A 24,299-nucleotide genomic window follows, 5' to 3' on the forward strand; every position below is an offset into this window, starting at 1 on the left:
TTCACGTCCAAATGGAGCCAGAGAGAGCCTGATTTCCCAGGGCTTTTTCTGAAAAATAAGAAAGAAGTTTTCCCAGAAGCCTTCAGCAAACTTCTCATTGGCCAGAATTGGGTCACATGGCAATTCCCAAATTAATCACTGTCCGGACAGGAGGAGATGGTAGTGGAGAAGGGAGTTACCCGGAAGCCAACGATTCTACCCCTTCTTACTGAGATCAATTCCCAGAGAGTACTGACTCAATCCTGTGGGGACAGGCGCGAGGTTTGGGAGTCGGTCACCTCATGCAGCCCAAGGGCTCAAGCATATCCACATGAAATGGTATAGCTGGTTGGGGGAAATGGTGAGTAGTCCAATTCCTTGGCACCATAAATTCACTTGAGCACAAAGGGCCTTGGAAATTCAACTATTAGAGCACTTCCCAAGCCCAAACCTTTGGGTCCTTACAATAGAGTCCTTATACATAAGAAAATAAAATTTACTTTGAAAAACTAAATAATAAAGAATGTAAGCTGATGCACTCTGGGGTAGAGATAAGCCATGCTTCAAAGAAAGAAGAAAGAGTACAACATAAAGCCACTGGAGAACATCTCATGAAGGAGGCGGATTGGGGTTGGACTGAAGGATAAGAAAAATCTCCTGGTAACTTGCCACTGGCTTTGCCCATCAAGGTAGCTGAACTGAAACAACTTTGAGCTATGAGCTACCGAAAAATATTCAGAGGGAATGAATTTGTGATGTCTTCATTGTAGAGATGCTATGATTTTGGTCTATTCTGGAATTGCTGCTCACTTGGAAGAAATTTTCCACTGCGGAACATTTCCGATATGTTTTTTTATTAAATCCCTACACAAAATCACAGCCCACCTTGCTGTTCTTTGCTAAACAAAATTTTTTCTCAATTATCCTGCTCTCCTTAATCACATGTAATTTTTAAACTAGCTGTTACTGACAGTCCTTTCCTCCTATTTACTGGCAATGTTTTTAGGTCAATCCCACATCCAATTAGGGGAACTTGGAAAAAGGAAATCCTACAGCAAAATGCCATATGCCTTACAGTTTAATTTTAAATACATAATACTCAAGGATAGCAACTTGGCAAAGAGAGAACTGGACCCTTTCCCTGGAAGACCCATCACTCGGGTCCATGTCAGATTACTGGCCTGAAATCCCAGCATTTGTAAATACAGACCCAAGAGGGACGATATCCCTCCATTTAAAGGTGGAGGTTTTCTTTCCCCTTTTTTCCATTGCTGCTTCTCTCAAAGCTTCCCCGAGGTATTTAGGTTTCCGGGGAATATTTTCAGCACACACTGACCAGGTGGAATGTGGGTAAGTTTCTAACGCTGCCCAAACACCCCCTCCACTGTGATCAGTCCTTTCCACCAGAAAAACTAGAGTGCTGTGACTTGGGTAAGGTCTTTGTGTTTGCACTAAATAACTCCTATACCTCTGTCAGCTTTCTTTGACAAGATAGCTCTTCCCTGCCACCGTACAGATCACCTTCCTATCTGGAAAGCATGTCTGAGGATAAAATTCTTCTCCTTGTTTTGTTAAAAGAAGCCAAGTTCCAAGAAAATCCAGAGGGATTCCCACAGTCCCTTAGTCACGGAAGCAGCTAGCCTGAGGGGGCATTCAAGTGAGCTTCTCTTCTAGCCTATCTATCTCCCCAGGGGAGATGAGCTTTCTACAAAAGGAAAGCTGTATCCTTTTTGTGGGCCTCTTGTGGACCTTATGCCCCCAGCTGATCTGTCTAAAATTAGCAAGTGGGTGAATAAGCAGGGGGCCATCAGCTGGCCATCCCTCCAAAAACTGTGCCTAAGTGCTTGATATGATGAAGAATTAATAGCAAGTGAAAAGAAAAAATTGCCTTTCAAGGAGCACACAGGATGCTAGGGAGAAGGAAGGAGAGGGACATGTATGGCTGCTGACTCTGGAATCTTCGGATCTGTTTGGATGAGTCATTACCAATGACTTCTACAACAGGAATCTGATTTGACTAATTATCCGATAGAAACTTTTGTTTCTGTCTCTCAACATGTGAAATCTATCTGGCTCTCAGGTTTAGTTATTACTTAAGCAACAAACCAACATGTGTCTTAGGAACATACTTGTCATCTTCCAGAAGTACTCGATGTATATTGAGTAACTAGAAAACATTCATGCTGTAATCCACACACACGTGCCCCTTGTCACACAACACTCCCACACAGGAAAAGTGAAACTGCCCTTTGATGAACACAAACTCGTGGGTGTTTCCAGCAGTTAGGAGTCCTGCCAGGTGTGAGTCCTAAGAAGGAAGGTGAACCCGAGGGCTTTCCCCAGCCTGTGGCTGAGATCCTTATTTGGTAAAGTTACTACCTAGCGTCCTGAGTCTCAAGGCCAGCCTGATAGCGCAGGTCCACAGCAGGGAAAGTGTGGCTGCTGACATCCCAGCCCTAAGAGATGAATGGAATTCCAGGCAGCTGGAGTCACGCTGGCTTGAGACAGTGGTTTGGAGACCAGACTTCCAATGACAGAAGCATTAAGCAGCTGCGCTCATGGTAATTGGTGCACCCACAGAAATGTAACCCACACCTCTGTTTCAGGAGCTGAAAAATGAAAAGAACGTTGAGGGAAGAAAAAAGGAAATAAAATGATAGGTGGAGGGTAATTTATTACTTTATGGATCTGTTCTGTAAATAGTTTGACCCCAGAGCCAGATGGTTCCGCAAATCCTCCAACCAGGAGTCACGTTAAGAAGCACGAGTGGGCGGAAAAACTGTTTTTCAAGACACAAGCTCAGTTTTGGTTTGAGGGAAGTAGATAGGAGTACGTTTCCTTAACATTCCTGGCTAGAAAGAAGCGGTCTTCGCGCGTCCCCTTCATCAGAATACATATACCGCCCCCAAGCGGCCAGCCGTGGAAGCGCGGTAGCAGGGCGAGAGGCGACTTTCGCGGGGACTTGGGCGCCCGGCAGCTGCGGAAAGTGTGCCCCGACGGGCAGCGGGGACGCGGGCTCTGTTCACCGCCCGGCTGGCCGACGCGACCCCGCACTCAGCTCCCTTAGGGCTCGGGCGGACGGCGGGCGCGTGGTCCCACAACCCACCGCGGGGATGGAGGAGGGTCACCAAATACCCCAGCGGGAACTTCTTTAACGACTGGTTCTCTCTCGGCCCCATTTACCCCGTCGGGCTCATTCGGTTTTACAAACGGGCTCAGTCCCCAAGTGTCAGCCGTCGCCCAGGTATTCAAGGAGATGGGTTTGCCTGAAAGTCCCCCTAAGGGTCTGGGGGCGGGGCGGGGGGGTAGGTTGGAGGCTAAAGCCTCGTCGCCGCTCGGGTTGCTCACACTGACTCCCGGGGCCAAAGCGCTGCTCGCGGGTGCGCCAAGGCTGCGTGGGCGGGCACCTATTTTTCAGAGACTTTCCACCGCTCTTCGCCCGAACCCCCCCCCCCAACACCTCGCTAGCTGAAAAGTTATGCGCCAGGCAGCGGGGGGCGGAGAGAGGAACCCAGACTGCCCCCCCCGTCCTGCCCGGCCGCCTCCCATTGGCCAGAGGAATCCCCAGGAATGTGAGCGCGCCTTTAAAAGCGCGCCGCGCCGCCGCCTCGCCAGCCACTGCCTCCGAGCCGGCCGCCGAGTCCCGGCTCCCGCGAGCCCTTCCCGCGCAGCCTCCGACTCCCGCCCCGCGCCTCTCCGGGACTCGGCGCCCGTCGCTGCGCCCTCGCCGCCACCCCGGGCCGCTGCACCCGAGTGCACACAGGTAAGGAGTCCCCGGGCGGCCGCCGAGGACCGGTGCTGCCCTGGTCAGCCACCTTGAGCTCCGAGGCTTCAGCCCCTCGGCGGACCCCGGATCTCCTACTCTTCGCCTTCCCCCGTGTCCCTGTCGTCAGAGGGCTCCAGAGCTCTTCTCTCCGGCCTTGGGGTTCATAAACCAACTCGTCAGGACTCCCCAAGATTTTCTTTTATTCTCCCAGCGCTCCCCACACCTTTCTATCAGTCGTCTAGAGGAGAGTCTCTACTTCCCCATGCCTCCCTGCGCCCCCAGACTGCATCTCCTGGTCCTGCTGTTTGCCCTCAGCTTCCCAAGGAAAAGTCCCCAGGTGGTTGGTCTTTGCCCCAGGGCCAACCCCCAACTTTAAAACTACAGTCTCCTCTCCTCGACTCTTTTTCTTCCAGATGCCCTGTCCAAAGTAAATATTGTCGTCCCCCCACCCCCGCCCCGTCCAGCAAATGTGGGGCCAGAGGGGGATGCCCCAGGGCCCTGGCCCCAAGCCCAGCCCCCAGGTTGTGCCCACCCTCCCTGCTTGGCTGCCTCTGACCTTGGGCTCTGTGTTTCCTGTTACAGGCTCCCTGCTGGGCACAAACAGCTCCACCATGGGGCTGGCCTGGGGACTCAGTGTCCTATTCCTGTTGCATGCATGTGGCTCCAGCCGCATTCCCGGTGAGTCTATGTATACCTTTTGAGAGGGGAGGGAAGATGAGGTCCGGGTTAGCCCGAGGGTGCCTTCCTCCCATTCTCTCCTCTGCCAGGTGTCTCTCCCCAGAGCCCTGACGGAACATCAGCAGGCAGGTTCCCTCTGACCCTGGTGTTCGTTCAGTTCTTGCCGTAGCTGCCCAGAGTTTTCGCCCTGTCCTTTAGTTGCCATCCCTGGCCTCAGCCTAGAAAGCTCACTGTGTGTCTTGCTCCTATTGAACAGAGTCTGGGGGAGACAACGGCGTGTTCGACATCTTTGAACTCACCGGGGCTGCCCGTAAGGGCTCCGGGCGCCGCCTGGTGAAGGGTCCTGACCCTTCCAGCCCAGCTTTCCGCATTGAGGATGCCAACCTAATCCCCCCAGTACCTGATGACAAGTTCCAAGACCTGGTGGATGCTGTGCGGGCAGAGAAAGGCTTCCTTCTCTTGGCCTCCTTGAGGCAGATGAAGAAGACCCGAGGCACGCTGCTGGCCATAGAACGGAAAGACCACTCAGGCCAGGTCTTCAGTGTGGTCTCCAATGGCAAAGCGGGCACCCTGGACCTGAGCCTGACCGTGCAAGGGATGCAACACGTGGTGTCGGTGGAAGAAGCGCTGCTGGCGACCGGCCAGTGGAAGAGCATCACCCTGTTTGTGCAGGAGGACCGGGCCCAGCTGTACATTGGCTGTGAGAAAATGGAGAACGCGGAGCTGGACGTCCCTGTCCAGAGCATCTTCACCAGGGACCTGGCCACCACGGCCAGGCTCCGCGTCGCGAAAGGAGGGGTCAATGACAACTTCCAGGTGAGGTGTCCTCGTTGTTGGTGGGGTTGACTGCTCAACAGCTGACCTGTCAGGAGGGCTAGAACAGGAGAGGCAGGGTTTCTGGTATGGGAGACCCTGCCCGTGGCCTAAAGCAGTGGTTCTCCGACGTCAGGGAGCATCAGACTCACCTGCAGGGCTTGTTAAAGCACACACCGCTGCACCCCATTCCCGGAGTTGCAGATTCAGTGTGTCTGGGATGGGGCCTGATGATTTGTATTTCTAACAAATTCCAGGTGAAGCTTCTGGTGCTGGTGTTCTGGGGACCGCACTTTGAAAACCACTAAAGGAAACAAGAAATGGTTTTCCTATAGCCACCTGTTCAAGCCTTAGAGACTCCTTATGCTCTTTTCAAGAAAATAACTTATTTCAAAGCATTCTACCAATTGTAATGTAGCTTGAAATGGATACTGCCAGCAGAATAAATACCACTTTGCTATTTGATTCCCCATGGGGATGGAGCTGGTCTCGGGAGCCGGGTCTCCGAAGGTGAAAATAGTGATTATTTGCTGCTGCAGCTTCTTCCTCGCTTAAACATCTAGGTTTTTGCAGCTGTGCTTTGAAACTCCCACATCTAACTCTTTGACACTGGAGAGTATCATTTAAGCCTGTCCTTAGTATCCGATTCTATTTCCTGTGTACCCAAGTAGGCTGATAACGGATTTCTTTGTAAAGTACTGAAGACTTGGCAGGAGATCCAATTAAGATTGTGATTGTTTGGCAGTTTACATTGGTGTGTTATTTTGACATGGTAATCTCTAAAGGGAGCGCTTTCAAACTTTTAGAACGTCCATTGTGTCCTTTTCCTGGCATAAACCGTTTCCCCCACCCATTTCCCCCCAGCCCCCTCACCACCACTCTACAAGTAATGTGTGTCCTCTGCCCCCAGGGGGTGCTGCAGAACGTGAGGTTTGTGTTCGGAACCACACCAGAAGCCATCCTCAGGAATAAAGGCTGTTCCAGCGGTGAGTACCCTTCTATTCTGGGGGGCATATGAGGACATTCAGGGGATTCCACCCAAAACAAGCTGACAAACTTAGGGAACCGCGGTTGTGCATAAATTACCCAGGGTAACTTAGTTAAGAGATGTATGAAAGTGATCTCAAAGGGTGATCCACCTATGTGCCTCCCCTCCCCCTGTGTCCTTCACCCCAGGTATAATGTCTTTCCAACTAGGAGCTCCAGGGGCTGGCCAGTGAAAACAGCTGTGTTAAGACCTTCCATTACTTTTCTCATGGCATTCCTTTCTTTCTTGGCAGCCACCAATGTCCTTCTCACCCTCGACAACAATGTGGTAAACGGCTCCAGCCCTGCCATCCGCACTAACTACATTGGCCACAAGACGAAGGACCTGCAGGCCATCTGCGGCATGTCCTGTGATGAGCTGTCCAGCATGGTCCTGGAGTTGAGGGGCCTGCGCACCATCGTGACCACGCTCCAGGACAGCATCCGCAAAGTGGTCAGTGGCCTCCACTCCCAGCCCTTTAGCATGAGCACCTGAAAGTGTATCACAGATGACCCCCAGTGAAAATGAAGATGACACTAATGACCTTTCTCCCCCTTCTAGACTGAAGAGAACAAAGAGTTGGCCATTGAGCTGAGGAGGCCTCCCCTCTGCTACCACAATGGAGTTCAGTACAGGAATAACGAGGAGTGGACCGTTGATAGCTGCACGGAGTGCCGCTGTCAGGTGAGGGATCATTCCAGAATGAAATAGGAAGTGATTATGTGTTTGAAGCCAGTCTGTAGGGAAATACCAGATGGCCACACAAGCTCTTTCTATGCTCCATAGCCTGATAACCAAAGTGGTTGCTTTTTGGGTTTTTTTGTTTGTTTGTTTCAAGATGCAATTGTGACCTGCCATAAAATCTTGAAACTCTCAAAAGTTTTTCAAAGTCTTCATTATACCTCAGGCTAAGTATCTAAAAGAACAAATCTGCTAAGACATTTGAGTAATTTACCTGCTTTCGTTCAAAGGCTAGGTGTTGAATGTCTGGTAAATAAAACCTGGTCGGAACATTCCTTTTATTTCTCCAACCCTGACTTGCATTCAACAATGACCTCGAGATTCCCTTAATACAGTGCTGATTGTTCAAATCACTTAGCCCGGACACTGAGGACGTAACTGTCCACTTAGCTCAGGGTACCACCTGCAGTGTGTGTATCACTGGCTCTCCCCAAAGCCGGTACCGGGCGCCTCGGTTTGTCTGATACGCTGAGCAGAGTCCGCTTAAATACAAATCCTGGATTGCTAGATTTGGGAGCCAACTTGATGTCTGTTCGTCTCCAACATAATATAAAACCAGAACTATACATGAAGGGGGAAAATGCTCACTGATCTTGTCTCTATAAAAAGAAAATTTTAAAATTTAAAAGTCCTGACTGAGTTTGGAGTTCATTTTCAGACACCGATTAAAAGACTTGACTCAAGATGTTTGGTGGTTCCCTTTGGATAAATTCTACATGCTGTCACTTCCACCACTCAGTAGCAATTAAGAACTCTATAAGGCATTAAAACTGTCTCCACAATATGGTGGCTGCAAATCAGACAGACAGATTTATTAAACTCCTTCCACTGGAGTGTTTACAGCTCTGACCATGTTTCGTCTTGTAATTTGAAATGTTACAGTATATAAACTTCTGCTTACAATATGCTTAGTAACCCATGTCTCCCTCTTGCCCTGCAGAACTCCGTTACCATCTGCAAGAAAGTGTCCTGCCCCATCATGCCCTGCTCCAATGCCACTGTCCCTGACGGAGAATGCTGCCCACGGTGTTGGCGTAAGTTTGTAAAACCGCATAACCATTCTTGAGTGACGAGGTCCGTTCTCCATACACACAGGACAGCTGAAAGGGGACACTGGAACCCCACCCCCATTTCCATTGTGTGTTTAAACTCCGTTTCCTGCTGCGGCATCTGGTTAACGGACGGCTTGGCTGCTCTCTAGGCAATAATGATCTGGGCACAGCTTACTGATTTTGACTTGATGCTCGGAGGAAAGGAGAGACGAATGTGTAGCAGCAATAGCTCTAATGGAGTGCTTAGATTTTGACACTATGGCCTAGAGGGAAGAAAAATCTGCTCACCAGATAAATTGACGGTCTGTAGTGCTCGCACTGAACTTAATTGCGCCTGAAGGTTACATCCATTTTATCTGCAGGAGTAGGAAGCCTAAGACTAAGAGCAGTTTCAGTTTCAGCAGAAATAAGGCCCTGTATTGTTCATGGCACCCTATCCCCTGGTTGGTGTTGCCAGTATAAATTATTCACTTTGCTGAGACAATATTGAATGTAGTACGTACAAGTCATAAAAGGATTCAGCACACTTAAGATAAGAACTGAAGCAGGAAAGTAGCACTCCCCCTACACCTCACACACCCCTACACAACTGGTAGACACAACCGGTCACAGCTCCGAGTAAGTAGTCTCACCCAGGGACCGTGCCAGCGCGGTTGGCACTGTGATGATCGTGCGCACATCCGCTGCTGCTCAGCTTTCACTTCAGGTGTGGGCGGAAGGGACCAGAGCGCGCTGGGGACCAGCGGAGTCCTGACCTTGAATCAGGGATTGCTAGGAAAACTTCCAACTGCCGGCAAGAGAAACAAGTTCTCTGTCTTGTGTCTGATACAGCTACATGTGATTGCAGTCCTGGGGCCCGGGCAGACGGTAAACAAGCCCATTCTCTTGTGCAAATATGTCCGGAGCAGGCCCCACATGCTAGGGTAAGAGGAGCTGCGCACTGGTGAGCCTCATGACCGAGCTGGAGGCCGAGCCAGCGGTAGCGAAGCTGCCTTCAGCTCATCTGCCAAACACATGGCCTGTGGCTCCCCTGACAGTCCAGAGTGACTCCCATGAGCAGCCTCCACATCTAGTGCTCTGGAAGCCTCAGACTGGAAATGCGTATCCAGATATCTAAAGTCAGGAAAGGGAAACTCACTTAAAATGCTGAGACAGGAGGCCCCAAACATGCGGGGAGAAGGCGGGGCTGTGCTGAGCCTTCCGTTCCCCCGCTGCTACACATGCAAGGACTTGGGATAGACCCTTCGGCTACTGGCCTAAGACATACATGGCTTTTTGCCCTCTGGCAAAGGAAGAAGGTCCTAAAGAGCGCGAGCTACAGAATAGCTTGTCTTCGCTGATCACACACTAAATGAACCCACTTCCCCTGCAGCCAGCGACTCTGCGGATGACGGCTGGTCCCCATGGTCCGAGTGGACCTCCTGCTCTGCGACCTGTGGCAATGGAATCCAGCAGCGCGGTCGCTCCTGTGACAGTCTCAACAACCGATGCGAGGGCTCCTCCGTCCAGACGCGGACCTGCCATATTCAGGAGTGCGATAAGAGATGTGAGCATCTTGGCTGCTTAGCAATGCAGAGCACAGACTTGGCCTTGTCCTCAGCCAGACAGGATAGAGGTTAAGGGTACAGGTTCTCAACTGTCTGCATCTGAACCCCAGTTCTGCTTACCTCTGCACCCTTGAGCACAACTTCCCTCCCTGAGGCCCTTTCCTCACCTGCAAATTGGGGGGAATAATAGCTTGTGATAGGGTTATTTTGAGGATTTCGTTTAGGTAATGCATTCAAAGCGGTTAGCACAGAGCTTGAGACCTGGTGAGCACCCTATAACTGTCAGCTTTGTATTTTAGTTAAACAGGATGGCGGCTGGAGCCACTGGTCCCCATGGTCATCTTGTTCCGTGACCTGTGGCAATGGTGTGATCACAAGAATTCGACTCTGCAATTCTCCGAGCCCCCAGATGAACGGGAAGCCATGTGAAGGCGAAGCCCGGGAGACCAAAGCCTGCCAGAAAGACGCATGCCCCAGTAAGTGAGAGCGGGCCACACAGCTGAGGGCTCAACAGCTCCGCGCAGCTATAGGTGTCTGGGGCCTCTAGGTCGGTGGGTCGTGGGGGGGGGGGGGGGGGGAAGGTTACTTCCTAGGGAACAAGTAGAAGCAAAGTCCTGCATGCTCAGCAGCTTCTTTTAATAAAAAACGGAAAGAAAACCATTTCAAACTCTCTTCCCAAACATTCTTCCCATGTGTCAAACGAGTGGAGAACAAGTTAGAGTCTTCTGGGACAGGTGAGGTGTTTGAAAATTGGCCTTAACTTGGGCCTGTGCTTCACTTCTTTGCAGTCAATGGAGGCTGGGGTCCCTGGTCACTGTGGGACCTCTGTTCTGTCACCTGTGGAGGAGGGGTGCAGAAACGTAGCCGGCTCTGCAACAACCCCACACCCCAGTTTGGAGGCAAGGACTGTGTTGGTGACGCAACAGAAAACCAGATCTGCAACAAGCAGGACTGCCCAGTTGGTGAGTCTTGCAGCCCAGGATCAGAGCACCCTTGGGAGTTCGGGTTTCTTTGTTGTGGTTTCACTGAAAGCCATGGTCAGCATTCGGTGCGGGGGGGGGATGGGGAGTTCTAGCTCTGAATGGTCCTGTGTGTTCGGACTATAGTATCCGTCTGGCATTTCCGAGTAATCCCAACACGTGAACGGTTACATAGAGCCCACGATGTTGAATGCTTTATTGTTTTGTGACGAGCGGGGCCGACAAGAGCCGCTCAGACCAACCGTGTGCCTGTCTCCCTGATCTCAGACGGATGCCTGTCCAATCCCTGCTTTGCTGGGGTCAAGTGCACGAGTTACCCAGACGGCAGCTGGAAGTGCGGTGCCTGTCCCCCGGGCTACAGCGGAAATGGTGTCCAGTGCCAAGACGTGGATGAGGTGAGGACGTACTGGCGGCGTTACCGGGCGTCGGGGAAGCAGCTGACCTGGTCCCAGCCCCTTCCCGCGGCGGCGGCGCCCACACAGGAGGCACACTGTTGTTTCTCCCACAGTGCCAAGAAGTACCCGACGCCTGCTTCCAGCACAGCGGCGAGCACCGGTGTGAGAACACGGACCCCGGCTACAACTGCCTGCCCTGCCCGCCGCGCTTCACGGGCCCGCAGCCCTTCGGCCGGGGTGTGGACTACGCCACCGCCCACAAGCAGGTAGACGGGACTAGATCCCCCGACGGGAGTGGAGCGGGGGCCGAGCGGGGGCCGTGGCCGACCAGCCGGCCAAGGGAGGCCTGTCCTGTCACAGCCTTCCCAAAAGACGGGCAGAGGGCCGAGCGTACGGCCTAGGGCTTAGAAACGGGCCAAGACAGTCCATTGAAAACCCAGCAGGGGGAGAAATAGCCCATCACACTAGAAAATGCTGCTCTGGGGACTCAGGGGCGAGCTGATGGGCTTGTACATCCACTGGGGGAGAAGTGGGAGGGACAGAGGTACCCCGCACTCCTCCTCACGGAGCCTCCGTGTCCGTGGAGAGGAGAGGGATGCGGGGACTCTCTCGGAGACTCTGCATTCACTTCGGGACGCTGTGCCCGCAGGTGTGCAAGCCGCGCAACCCCTGCACAGACGGGACGCACGACTGCAACAAGAACGCCAAGTGCAGCTACCTGGGCCACTACAGCGAGCCCATGTACCGCTGCGAGTGCAAGCCCGGCTACGCGGGCAACGGCGTCATCTGCGGGGAGGACACGGACCTGGACGGGTGGCCCAACGAGGACCTGGTGTGCGTGGCCAACGCCACCTACCACTGCAAGAAGGTAGAGCCCGCTTCCCTCGCGTGCCTCCCAAAAGAAGGCGTGTCGCCCTGACCCACGGAAGAGGCTGAGCCATTTTTAATGCTTCAAGTTTGAAAGTGAAAGATGAAATCACACAAAGGCCAAATGGCATGAAGTCTTCACATTTAATCCCCTGGTGCCATGAACATGAAGAGGGCGGGCCCTGTTGGCCAGTGCACTCCAGAGCAGGTTCCTTCCTCCCGAAAAGTGTTCATGACTCTCCCAAATACCAGCAGGGCAGGACCAGTGCTCCCAGCATATATAAAGCACAGGGTATTTATACAAACGACATATCCCCCAAGAAAATGCTTAGTTTCGTGTCCTCCCGTGAGAAACCGTAAGATGCCATTGGGGAGCACAGCAGTTCTAGTCCGTGTGGGGCATCTGGGGGCCATGCCCCGGGCTCGGGCTGAGCGAGGGGCATGCGGACCGAGCTTTCATGTGCATCCTCTCTTTCCAGGATAACTGCCCCAACCTGCCCAACTCCGGGCAGGAGGACTACGACAAGGACGGGATCGGCGACGCCTGTGATGACGATGATGACAATGATAAAATCCCAGACGACAGGGTAAGGGTGTGGCCCATGCCTCCTTCGTTCCCCTTCTTCATGCGAGACTCTGACACAGAGTTACGCGGGGCCGGTTGGAACACCTAGATGTTGCCAAGACAAGGTTTAAAATGAGGGTTTTGGGTTTTCCTCACAACCTCCCCCACCCCAGGTTTGAGCAAGAAATGACAACATATGAACAAACGACACTCAGCTCCCCAGATTTGTTTCACATGCTTCCCTAAATTGCAGTAAAATTTGTATCGGGCACACTGAGAACTGGGGCGGTGTCCTTCTATTTACATTTCACCGACTTGTAACCCACAGGAATCCATTTTTCATTCGGTAGGCCCTGGCTTTCAATTTCTACAGTGAGGATTAAGTAGAAGGTGTTACAGATGGTTGCAGGCTTGAGCTGGTTGCACGGACAGTGTTGTAAAATGCGCCATTCTTTTGCAGGACAACTGCCCCTTCCATTACAACCCAGCCCAGTATGACTATGACCGAGATGACGTGGGAGACCGCTGTGACAACTGCCCCTACAACCACAACCCAGATCAGGCTGACACGGACAACAATGGGGAAGGAGACGCCTGCGCCGCAGACATCGATGGGGATGGTGAGGCCCTCCCTGACGGCAGCAGGCCTGGGGGCAGTGGGGACCATACTCAGCTCTCACCTGAGTTCTCTCCAGCCCTGGCTCTGGGGGTGCGGTTTGTTGAAACCCCAGAGGCTGGAGATTCCAGCCCTGACTGGTCACCTGTTCTCTGTAGGTATCCTCAATGAACGAGACAACTGTCAGTATGTCTACAACGTGGACCAGAGGGACACGGATATGGACGGGGTTGGAGATCAGTGTGACAACTGCCCTCTGGAACACAATCCAGATCAGGTAGGTGGACTCCATTGAGAATCTTCCAGTAGAGTACTGGAATAGCTTTTGCTAGGCCCTTAAAAAAAAAAAAGGAGTTAAAGAGAGTTCAAACTCTTTCATGACCATGGCTCTCAGAGGTCTCAAAGCCAATTGCAATATTTTCATGAGAATGAAATCTTTCATGAGACCTCCTTGCATGAGAGCATCCCAAAAATCCTTAGTGTGACAATCTTGTAACTTCACTCGTCTATCAGGTCTCACCTACCCTGCATGATCTACCAAATTATACAAAGCAGAAATCTAGTAACTCTATAGTAATCATTTCTGACACTAAGATGGAAGGAAAATATTCTCAGGAAAATTAATAACTATTTTCATGGCTAACGATATAGTCTGGCTGTAAGAAAACCTCAACCTAAAAATACTTCCAAAAGCTAGAGAAATTCCAGTTTGTCATTCTTCAAAATTATTTGGCATTGCAAACAGATTATTCTCTACCTGTGTGAGGGAGTCCTACATGTAGACATTAGCCAGAACAGGTTCCATGTCTGAAAGTATTTCTTTCCACGTGTAATTGGCCATCATATTTTATCAATGTAAGTTAAGGCAGGTCTTTTTTTAAAATGCTTTGCTGTAGAAACCTGGAAACCAGCTTTTTAAAAATGGAAATTTTATAAGATCACAGAAATGATAAATCCAGCTTTTTCCTCCTAACACTTGTTCTTATGAGGTCCTGGAAAACAAAAGCAACAGGATAAATAGCTGTGGGCTGTAACAGGAAAGTGGAAGGCTCTGGGATAGCTTTGCTGAGCAAATGGCATTGAGGGTCCTCTGTTTTGAGTTTGAGTCTTACCATAAACTTCATTAATATCATTTATCTCCCTGGAAGAGTTTGTTTTGTTCCTCAGATTATAATATTTATAACTATTCAGGCATTATGTAAATCTTACAAGAAAAATTCCAGTCTCTGTATAAATAACCTCTGAGCATCCCATGCACACTGAAGAATATGAAAGTACTGAGAAATAGTTTTGAAGAAACTTAGAAGTTTGACTTTACCTGAACCAACAAATAATCCTCATAGACTAGATGTATTAAAACCAAATACAAAAAAAATTTTAAAATCCTTAATCTCCACCATACACATTACCCAATATACACAAGAAACAGTGCCATGTTTCCATGATTTAATGAGCTAGAGTAGAAGTGGACATGTCAACAGTTTTATAACTGAAACCTTCGATGGAAAATAAGACACAAAGAATTTCATTTAATGTTGAGAAATAAGCAGTTAACAGACTGAAATCTTAATGTTTTGATCCATTAAAGTGAGGTACATTAGTGATTGATTTTATTTAGAAAGTTTTATATTTAAAAACTCTAAATATCTTTTAAAATTCATATGAAAACAAGGATCAAGAAAAATTTTTAAGATTTTATTTATTTGAGCAAGGTGGGGGAGGGGCAGAAGGAAGAGGGAGAGGAAACCGGAAAGAATCCCACGCAGACTCTACACTGAGTGTGGAGCCCAACACGGGGCTCAATCCCAGGACCCAGAGATCATGAGCTGAGCTGACATCAAGAGCCAGATGCTTAACCAACTGAGCCACACAGATGCCGCAAGGATCAAGAAAATTTTACTACTACTCTGTTTTGGCAATAGCTTATAGACCTGAAACCCCACTGGCCATATCAAACATGGGAGAAGCTTCCATTAAGTCCTCTTTCCCATTAGTGACTTAAACTTCAATTTACCTTCCCTTTCTGTCTCTTTCAGCTCGACTCTGACTCAGACCGCATTGGAGATACCTGTGACAACAATCAGGATATTGATGAAGATGGCCACCAGAACAACCTGGACAACTGTCCCTATGTGCCCAATGCCAACCAGGCTGACCATGACAAAGATGGCAAGGGAGATGCCTGTGACCATGATGATGACAATGATGGCATTCCTGATGATAGGGACAACTGCAGACTCGTGCCCAATCCTGACCAGAAGGATTCTGATGGTGAGTCAGTGGAGCCCCTTTCTAAGAGACCAACACCATGGCTATCTGGATTGAGAAAATAAAAGCAAAACTAAATGCATTTGAGAGGATAAAGAGACAAGATGACAACTTAGAATAGATAGTCAATTTCTGAGACCAGTCATGTTTCAGAATTTCCCTGAACTCTTGCCTTTTTGACCTTAGGTGATGGTCGAGGTGATGCTTGCAAAGATGATTTTGACCATGACAATGTGCCAGACATCGATGACATCTGTCCTGAAAACATTGATATCAGCGAGACTGATTTCCGCCGATTCCAGATGATTCCTCTAGACCCCAAAGGGACATCCCAGAATGACCCTAACTGGGTTGTACGCCATCAGGGTAAAGAACTTGTCCAGACCGTCAACTGTGATCCTGGACTTGCTGTAGGTGAGTAGTGAGTTCTCCATACAAAAGGCTAGTGCTCACATGGGAAAGAAGCAAATCTAAAACCTGGCGCTTACGTGTTTCCCTCAGGCTGTCTGGGAATGTAACAGAGAAGCTTCTGAAGGCTGCAGCTTTTAACCCGAGTCTGGCCTCCTTTTCCTAGGTTATGATGAGTTTAATGCCGTGGACTTCAGTGGCACCTTCTTCATCAACACTGAAAGAGATGACGACTATGCTGGATTTGTGTTCGGCTACCAGTCTAGCAGCCGCTTTTATGTCGTAATGTGGAAGCAAGTCACCCAGTCCTACTGGGACACCAACCCCACTAGGGCTCAGGGATACTCAGGCCTTTCTGTGAAAGTCGTGAACTCTACCACGGGGCCAGGAGAGCACCTGCGGAATGCCCTGTGGCACACGGGAAACACCCCAGGCCAGGTAAGAACAAGGCCCCGGAGAAGGGAGAGTGGATGGGTGCTTGACTAGCACTCAGGATGCTGTGCTTTGGCCAACACTCCCAATGCTGGGGGGCAAGGAGGGTCCTTAGATACCAAGTTCCCAGCACCATCAACTGCAGCATTACGTTCTGCTTTGTAAAAACCTAATAGCGTCTGAGAAGGGAACTTGCTGTAACTAAGAGTTACCTTCAAATCCAAAGACCTTTTCAGCCTCTTCAAACAAGACTTCCCCTCTCTCTCTGCTTTATATGGACATTCAAGAGCATGCATCAAATGAAAGGCCTTGGAAAAATCCAACATTGCAGCCCTCTAATTTAGGTCCACTTGGTACCTTTTCCTTCAGGTGCGCACTCTGTGGCATGACCCTCGTCACATAGGCTGGAAAGATTTCACTGCCTACAGATGGCGTCTCAGCCACCGGCCCAAGACCGGCTTCATTAGGTAAAGATCGCGCTGATGACGTTTCATTTAGTCACACTGATGGGGAAGGAGACGACGACCAAAAAGTAGGGGTGTCACTCACGAGATGTTCTTTTTCCTGCAGAGTGGTGATGTATGAAGGGAAGAAAATCATGGCTGACTCAGGACCCATCTATGACAAAACCTATGCTGGTGGTAGGCTAGGGTTGTTTGTCTTCTCTCAAGAAATGGTGTTCTTCTCCGACCTGAAATACGAATGCAGAGGTAGGAGCCACATTACTGTGAATGAAGTTGACATCTCTAATTCAGACTAATATGGAGAGTGCCAATTATGGAAGCATCTGTTTAAAAGACAGTTTTAGAGAAGGGTTGTTGATACTTTGCTGTGGAAGACCACAATAAGAACAAGGCCTATGAACTGTAGCCAATCTTAAATTATGCTTTGGTTACTATAAAAGCAGAGCTCTACTAAGGCTAATTTATTAACTGATAAAGCTAGTACCTTCGTGAATTAATGGGCTTGTATATTTATGTGTTTACTTAACAGATTCCTAATCATCAAACTGTTGATCAAAAGACTGATCCTAACCAATGCTGGTGTTGCACCTTCTGGAACCACGGGCTTAAGAAAACCCCCAGGATCCCTCCTCCCTGCCTTTTCTCTGCTTGCATATCATTGTGGACTCCTAGAATATGGGACTTGCCTTGAGAAAATGCCATTTTCCCCAATCAGACTCAGCATGCAGCCTCTGACTGCCAAGAGACTCGTCCAAGAACATCAACAATTTCGTTGGTTTGCTTTTTAAAAAAGCAAACGCATCCACGTGCTTCAGCTAGCAGGTGGCTGTCCACTCTGTTTCAGAGTAGAGTGCTATTGGGAAGCCATCTCAGAGCAGTGGACTCCAAAGCATTTCCAGGCATGTGAGAGAAGGGAGGACTCACTAGAATTGGCAAACCACCACCCTTGACAGACTCCCTCAGAACGAGGGGGAGCAGGGGCCAAAGCCCTAAGGGGAGGGCATGTCCCCAAGAGATGATTGTATGAAGACAAGATGGAGGAGCTGTTACATGTTCGGTACTAAATCATTTTCAGGGGATTGGAAGACTCTTGCTGGATTTCATGATGCTAACCAGTGTTAGCTGATTAACCCGCGTACATAGGCACTTAAATAGAAGCAGGGAAGGGAGGGAAAGACTGGCTTCTGGCCTTCCTCACGGATCCCCACCCCTTAGCTACCACCCATAGTGACCACACTAGGGAGTGAGAATTAAGCCGGTGGAAGGCTGTGCTGCCTGCCCCTGCCTGCTTACCATGAAATTGTTGGTTGTATTCCACACGTAGCTTGTGCAGATGCAGCAGGAAAATCAGAAAACCTACCATCTCAGTGAGCACCAGGCTGCCTCCAAAGCAGTGTGCAGCCGTGTTCGTATTTTTATGGTTAGAAAGGCACAAAATTATCAACTAAAACATTCCTTGTCTCTCTTTTTCCTGAATATCATGGAGTTTTTTTATTTTTTACAAACACTTTACAATATAAAATATTTATTTTTTACTTACTCTGGAGGATCTGTCTGAAAGACTATTCATGGAACAGGAAGAAGCGTAAGGACTATCCATATCAGCTTTGTTAGGAGTCTTCATGACTGTAAGATTGTAAATACAGATTATTTATTAACTCTGTTCTACCTGGAATCTAGGTTTCATATGGAAAGTGTCTGACAGCAGGTAGTGGAGATTTATCAACAAATCTCTCAAGAACGGCACGAGGAACATCAGAGTGAGCGGCTCTTCACTTTGTGCTCAGAGTGAATGACTTGGGATCTTTTTTTGTCTTTTCAAGTGTAATTAGTTGTCCATTTGCTAGTGTCTTTAAGTTTCAAAGCAAGCCATGAGGCCTTTCAAACTGTCGTGCCCCATCCCTTGTGCCTATTTCCAGGGAGAAGAAAATCATCTACACTTTTTTGTTTTTCCAAAAGAGAGAAAAAAATAACAAAGGTGAAACTTATATACAAATATTACCTCATTTGTTGTGTGACTGAGTAAAGAATTTTTGGATCAAGCAGAAAGAGTTTAAGTGTCTTACAAACTTAAAGCTACTGTAGTACCTTTAAAAAAAAAAAAAAGGCAATGTTGTACATAGTATAAAAATTCTTTGCAGAAAAGTATTCCCAATAAGGAAATAGCATGGAAATGTTAAATACATTTTCTGAAAGTTATGTTTTTTCTATCTTATATACCATTGCTTTATTTTTATAAATTATTTTCTCATTGCCCTTGGAATAGATCTCAGATTGTGTAGATATGCTATTTAAATAATTTATCAGGAAATACTGCCTGTAGAGTTAGTATTTCTATTTTTATAAAATGTTTGCACACTGAATTGAAGAATTATTGGGGTTTTTGTTTTGTTTTTGATTTGTTTTTCGCTTGTTACTCCCCCCCCGCCCCAGTTTTTACTATTTGCCAATACCTTTTTCTAGGAATGTGCTTTTTTTGTACACATTTTTATCCATTTTACATTCTAAAGCAGTGTAAGTTGTATATTACTGTTTCTTATGTACAAGGAACAACAATAAATCATATGGAAATTTATATTTATACTTACAGAATCCCTGTTTATTACTGGCTTTGTTATGAGGCGTGGGTAAATTCCAATATGGCAGACACAAAAACACATTACAGTAAATATTAGTAACATTCCCAGTTCCTATATAATTGAAGACTGATTTGCTTAGGAAACATATTCGCTGGATTTGTGGAATAAGAACAAAACATGAGCCTACCACATCAAACACAGGAAAGACGGGGCACCTGGGTGGCTCAGTAAGGGAAGCATCCAACGATCTCAGCTCTGGTCTTGATCTCAGGGTCCTGGGTTCAAGCCCCATGTTGGGCTCCACACTTAAAAAAAATCTTGGAAAGAAAGGACTCTTAAGATGGGGGCCCCAACAGGATATAATTTTATATTTTACTAAGGTAATGAAATGTCATCTATTGAATCCTTCCCAAAGTACAGTTCTGTTTCTACAAAGAACTGTGAAAATGGGAAAAACACAAGTGAAGCGCACACAATTCTCACAACTCCATTTTTGGACCAATGAATGAATGACAGCACTGGGTGGACAACACAACTGTATGTTGTGGAGACGCATTAGAAGTGCTACCAAGGGAGGAGCCGTCCTTACAAATTTGGGCCAAACTCTAGACGTCACCTTTTAGAGAATGAATTCACCTTTGGTCAAAAATAGGACTAAAAAAGAATTTAGAAGAAATGCTAAAAATACATATAAAGTATCAAATTAGTTTTTGAAGAGCAGGCCAAAGCATTACAATAAGCAGACCTTGAGTTTCGGGTGAGCTAACAATGAATGTAGAATATTGACCGATTGATTGCCAGTTTTAGTAAGAACAGGTAGAATCAGAAATCTTAGGAGTAGGCTAAAGGTCTGGCTTTGGGGTCCACTAAACTCTAGAAATGACTGGCTGACTGAGATAGACTTTCCTTGTTGACTTCTGTCTCTTCTCCATCAAAGGCAGCATAATCATCTTGAAGTATAAATTGCCAAATCATTTCATGGTGCCCAGATAAAGAATCAAGCACTAGAAGCTATCAGAAAGGGTTATAGGAAAAAAAAAAAAAAAAAAACGATTACAGAGTTTGGAAAACTGATTTGAAAGATAATTCTTTCAAATAGGACATCATTCCTTCTCAGAAGAGCACAAACATGGCAAGTCTTAGGAGAGAATTCTAATTCACTTTTAAGTAGCAAACCTACAGTCACTGAAAAGATCCTGATAGGATGGTGAAAAGAAAGGGCACCTGCACCTCAGTGTTCATAGCAGCAATGTCCACAGTAGCCAAACTGTGGAAGGAGCCAAGATGTCCTTCAACAGATGAATGGATAAAGAAGATGTGGTTCACATATACAATGGAATATTACTCAGCCATCAGAAAGGATGAATACGTACCATTTGCATCAACATGGATGGAACTGGAGGGGATTATGCTAAGTGAAACAGTCAAGCAGAGAAAGACAATTATCATATGGTTTCACTCATATGTGGAACATAAGGAATAGTGCAGAGAACCATAGGGGAAAGGAGGGAAAACGGGGAAGAAATCAGAGGAGACAAACCATGAGAGACTCTGGATTCCAGGAAACAAACTGAGGGTTACAGAAGGGAGGGGGTGGGGGGAAGGGGTAACCAGGTGCTGGGTACTAAGGAGGGCATGTCTTGTGATGAGCACTGGGTGTTATATGCAACTAATGAATCCTTGAACACTACATCAAAAACTAATGATGTACTATATGTTGGCTAATTGAACATAAAAAAAAAAATCCTGATAGGACAGAAAAAGTGTATAGGAACAGGAGCTTTTTTCCCCAGGCATGTTCCATGTTTACTCTGAGACTCACCTTCAAATCAGTAGGTTGTATTGAAACAAAGGGCTTGTTAAAAATTAAAATTACACCATCAGGGTGATAGCTTCTTCCTGCTATGAGAATTTATTGTCGTCCTGTATTTCAGAGAGAGTTGGGTTGAAGGGCAATAAACTTCAGGTCCTTCAGGAATTTACAATAAAGGTGGTGCCAGGAGTTTTCTTGAGAAGTCATAAGCAGAAAAACCTCAAATTTTAAGATTCTAAAGATGCTCTTTCATACTTTTTCTTCTCTATCTTGTTCTGGGGCAAAGACTCAAGTCTAGAGGGAACCTTAAAATAAAAACACTGATTTTTAATAAGAACACGTCCTCTCCTTTCAGGGTAACATTTAAAAAAAAAAAAAACTCTGGGGCCTTCATGTTGAATTACATTATACCTCTGAATGTACCTGATCTCATCTGAATTATATTATATATTCAGCTTACCAGTCCCTGTTAGAGGTCCTTTCAGTTGACGAGCTATGGAATGGTGTCCCCTCTTTCAATGGCAAAATCCATTACTTAAGATCATTCTGTCTTCCTTCCCTTCTCATAAACTCTTATAACATAAAGGCTCATTACACCCCAAATACTATTTGCAGAAACACATTATGAAGCCATAAGCTCTCAACCCCTCTACACACACACGCACACACACACACACACACACACACAAACACACAAATACCAGAAGAACACAGGTTTAGAAAGCTGAGCTCCTCAAAAAGGGTGATGGGCCAAAATGGCTCCTATCTGTCACCACTCCAAATTCCCACCCATGTCACCTCTCCCAACTCAAACCTTACAACGCACATGTCATTCCTAGGAGAGTCTAAAAGCATGACATTAACCTCTGATGGTACCCCACAACAAAACTCTTGACATCAAGATGAATTACACTGTCACACATTGAGCCACCCAGGCTCAATGACACAAACCATTGTTATTTTCATGTCAACTGAAAGAGGAGGCTCAAAAAAGAAACTGCCTATCAACTCCTCTGAAAATAGTAGCTACAGAATTCATTTTTTAAAAGTCCAGGAAATGTGATGTAAGTGATCCTTAACATCATCCACTATCAGTAGATGAAAATAGCCAGCTCATTTCTATTTCATCAGAAATAAACTGGACTTCTAATTCTAGTGCCAGCTCATTGTAAAAAAGTGTTGACATAAAATCTTCTCATGAATCCAAGGACTGACTTGTAACTAGACAAAACTTCTCTCTTAAAATAGAACCACAGAACTTTTCTTAAGTAGCTGATCTTTATTTGCTGCATTCTCATTTCTTTCAGTGCACTCTAGAGAAAAAAGTCTGAGTATCTTCCCTTTGCCCTCTCTATATGGTGTTTAGGACATGTTGATTAATACCCATGTATTTAAGAATATCATCCATCTATTACCAGTGTAACATAAGAACGACCAAAAAGAAGATTTAGAAGACCTCTTATAGGGTCCTTTTATAACAGTTGTGTACTAAATTACTATCTAGAAAGTGGTTGTCTCTTTCTACGACATCTGTCAGTCTAACATGGGGGAGCACCAACACATTATTTAATATTTTAGTAATTATTTATTATTAATCCCCTCCAGTCTTCAAGCTATTTAAAATTAGAGGGTTTACCACAGTATTCTCATTGGGAAACAGTAGGAGGTTAGTAACCGCAGTGAATATATGTCTGCTTCCTCCTAAGCACTCATTGCTATGGCTTACTTTTTTCTATTGTCCCTAGTTTCTACATGTTATTCCAGGGAGATTAACCCAACTCCCATCTAGGAAAAGTAAGCATGAATCCCTGACTACACCAATCATCACAGTCCATCCCTCAGCCACAGAATTTGCTTCAGAGATGAGAAGGTGATTAAGTTGGTACAATCAAAGCGAGGCATGGAACCTCTGCTCAAAATTCTGACATAAATACTCTCTCCAACAGGATGATATAGTTGCTGCATTCTGAAAGATGATAACTGATAATAAAAATCAAGTAATTCAGGGGCACCTGGGTGGCTCCGTCAGTTGAGCGTCTGCCTTCGGCTCGGGTCATGGTCCCAGGATCCTGGGACCGAGTCCCACGTCGGGCTCCCTGCTCAGCAGGAAGCCTGCCTCTCCCTCTCCCTCTGCCTGCCTCTCTACCTGCCTCTCTGCCTCCTTGTGCTCTCTCCCTCTCTCTCTCGTTCTCTATCAAATAAATTTTTAAAAAATCAGGTAATTGCTTAAACTCCTGTTTAAGCCAAGTAGCATTGCCAATAAGAAAGCAAACTCTAGGGGCGCCTGGGTGGCTCAGCCGTTAAGCGTCTGCCTTCGGCTCCGGTCATGATCCCAGGGTTCTCGGATCAAGCCCTGCATTGGGCTTCCTGCTCAGCGGGAAGCCTGCTTCTCCCTCTCCTGCTCCCCCTGCTTGTGTTCCTGCTCTAACTCTCTCTGTCAAATAAATAAATAAAATCTTTAAAAAAAAAAAAAAAAAGAAAAGAAAGCAAAGTCTACGCTAACATTGCTTTGTTGAGAAAATTCATTTTTTTCCTGTGGTGCGTTGTACTTGCCACCAGGCATTAGAGAGGAGGAAAGTTGGAAAAATCAGGGCCCAAGTAAGAATTCATAGTGATTAAATCTGTCTGAATCCCAATGAAGTTGTAACACATAAAATCAAACATAAAGTCATCATAGAACTTCAACTAGTTTTAACATAGCACGCACATACATAAAATGTTGGTTTCTATAATGTATCCCTGATGTTACAAAATTGGCAATAAAACACAATTTTACCAGGAATTTCAATGGAAAAAAAAACCACTGACCAATTGTATCCCAAGTCTCAAAAATATCAAAGAAATAGAATCCAGGTAGAGAAAATCCAAATATTAAAATCATTATTTGAGGAATGGTCCCTATAAATGCAGTCACTGAATATAAGAATTCAGAAAAAATTATGTAATTGAATTTACCAACTTTCTTAAAAGCACACCCAGCAAGTCTTTGCTTAAGATTCTTTCCATTCTTCCATCACATCTTCAGTCTCCTGTTCATCTGCACATTGAAAACAATAACCGAAATTGTTAGGCAATCAGAAATGTGTACATAGTTAAGAAAAATTATTCAACCTACAGAACAGTAAGTCATTTTACACATGAGACAACAGTCATTCTCATCTAATATTTGAACACTCACCACAAGCTGCATACAAAGTTTACAAGAAAAAACAAAAGAGAAGGTGCTCGCCTTCATTTAGCTTACAGCCAAGAGGGAACTTTCTAGGTTTTAAGAACTAGAATGGTTACAGATTTGGAGATGGCATCAAC

General features: G+C 46.8%; 2 protein-coding genes across 4 annotated transcripts in view; one reads left to right on the forward strand and one right to left on the reverse strand.

The window, feature by feature from the left end:
* Positions 1-3,609: 3,609 nt before the first annotated feature.
* On the forward strand, positions 3,610-19,185 carry THBS1 (thrombospondin 1). Its single transcript, XM_032417469.1, has 22 exons — positions 3,610-3,742; positions 4,328-4,423; positions 4,680-5,239; positions 6,147-6,222; positions 6,517-6,716; positions 6,825-6,947; positions 7,945-8,038; positions 9,429-9,602; positions 9,903-10,079; positions 10,392-10,565; positions 10,851-10,978; positions 11,092-11,244; positions 11,628-11,846; positions 12,325-12,432; positions 12,871-13,030; positions 13,185-13,303; positions 15,063-15,297; positions 15,481-15,708; positions 15,869-16,140; positions 16,504-16,601; positions 16,705-16,844; positions 17,128-19,185. Exons 2-22 carry the CDS (start codon positions 4,357-4,359, stop codon positions 17,133-17,135), a joined length of 3,513 nt encoding a protein of 1,170 aa, XP_032273360.1. The 5' UTR covers positions 3,610-3,742; positions 4,328-4,356; the 3' UTR covers positions 17,136-19,185.
* A 4,318-nt stretch (positions 19,186-23,503) lies between these two features.
* FSIP1 (fibrous sheath interacting protein 1) overlaps positions 23,504-24,299 on the reverse strand; it is a 193,792-nt gene continuing 192,996 nt past the window's right edge. For all 3 annotated transcript variants that reach the window (XM_032417303.1, XM_032417302.1, XM_032417304.1), the window contains one exon: positions 23,504-24,027. In XM_032417303.1, coding sequence (XP_032273194.1) covers positions 23,981-24,027 — 47 coding nt within the window. In that variant the 3' untranslated portion in view covers positions 23,504-23,980. The remainder of the gene's footprint in view (positions 24,028-24,299) is intronic.

The sequence above is a fragment of the Phoca vitulina genome, unplaced genomic scaffold, assembly GCF_004348235.1.
Source record: "Phoca vitulina isolate PV1807 unplaced genomic scaffold, GSC_HSeal_1.0 scaffold20, whole genome shotgun sequence".
Classification (NCBI taxonomy): Eukaryota; Metazoa; Chordata; class Mammalia; order Carnivora; family Phocidae; genus Phoca; species Phoca vitulina.

Excerpts from the sequence above, each read along its gene's own strand:
- THBS1 (XM_032417469.1), top strand. The coding sequence starts at position 4,357 with ATGGGGCTGGCCTGGGGACTCAGTGTCCTATTCCTGTTGCATGCATGT. Across the intron at positions 9,603-9,902 it reads TCAGGAGTGCGATAAGAGAT|TTAAACAGGATGGCGGCTGG; the intron begins GTGAGCATCTTG and ends TTTGTATTTTAG. Across the intron at positions 13,031-13,184 it reads CGCAGACATCGATGGGGATG|GTATCCTCAATGAACGAGAC; the intron begins GTGAGGCCCTCC and ends TGTTCTCTGTAG.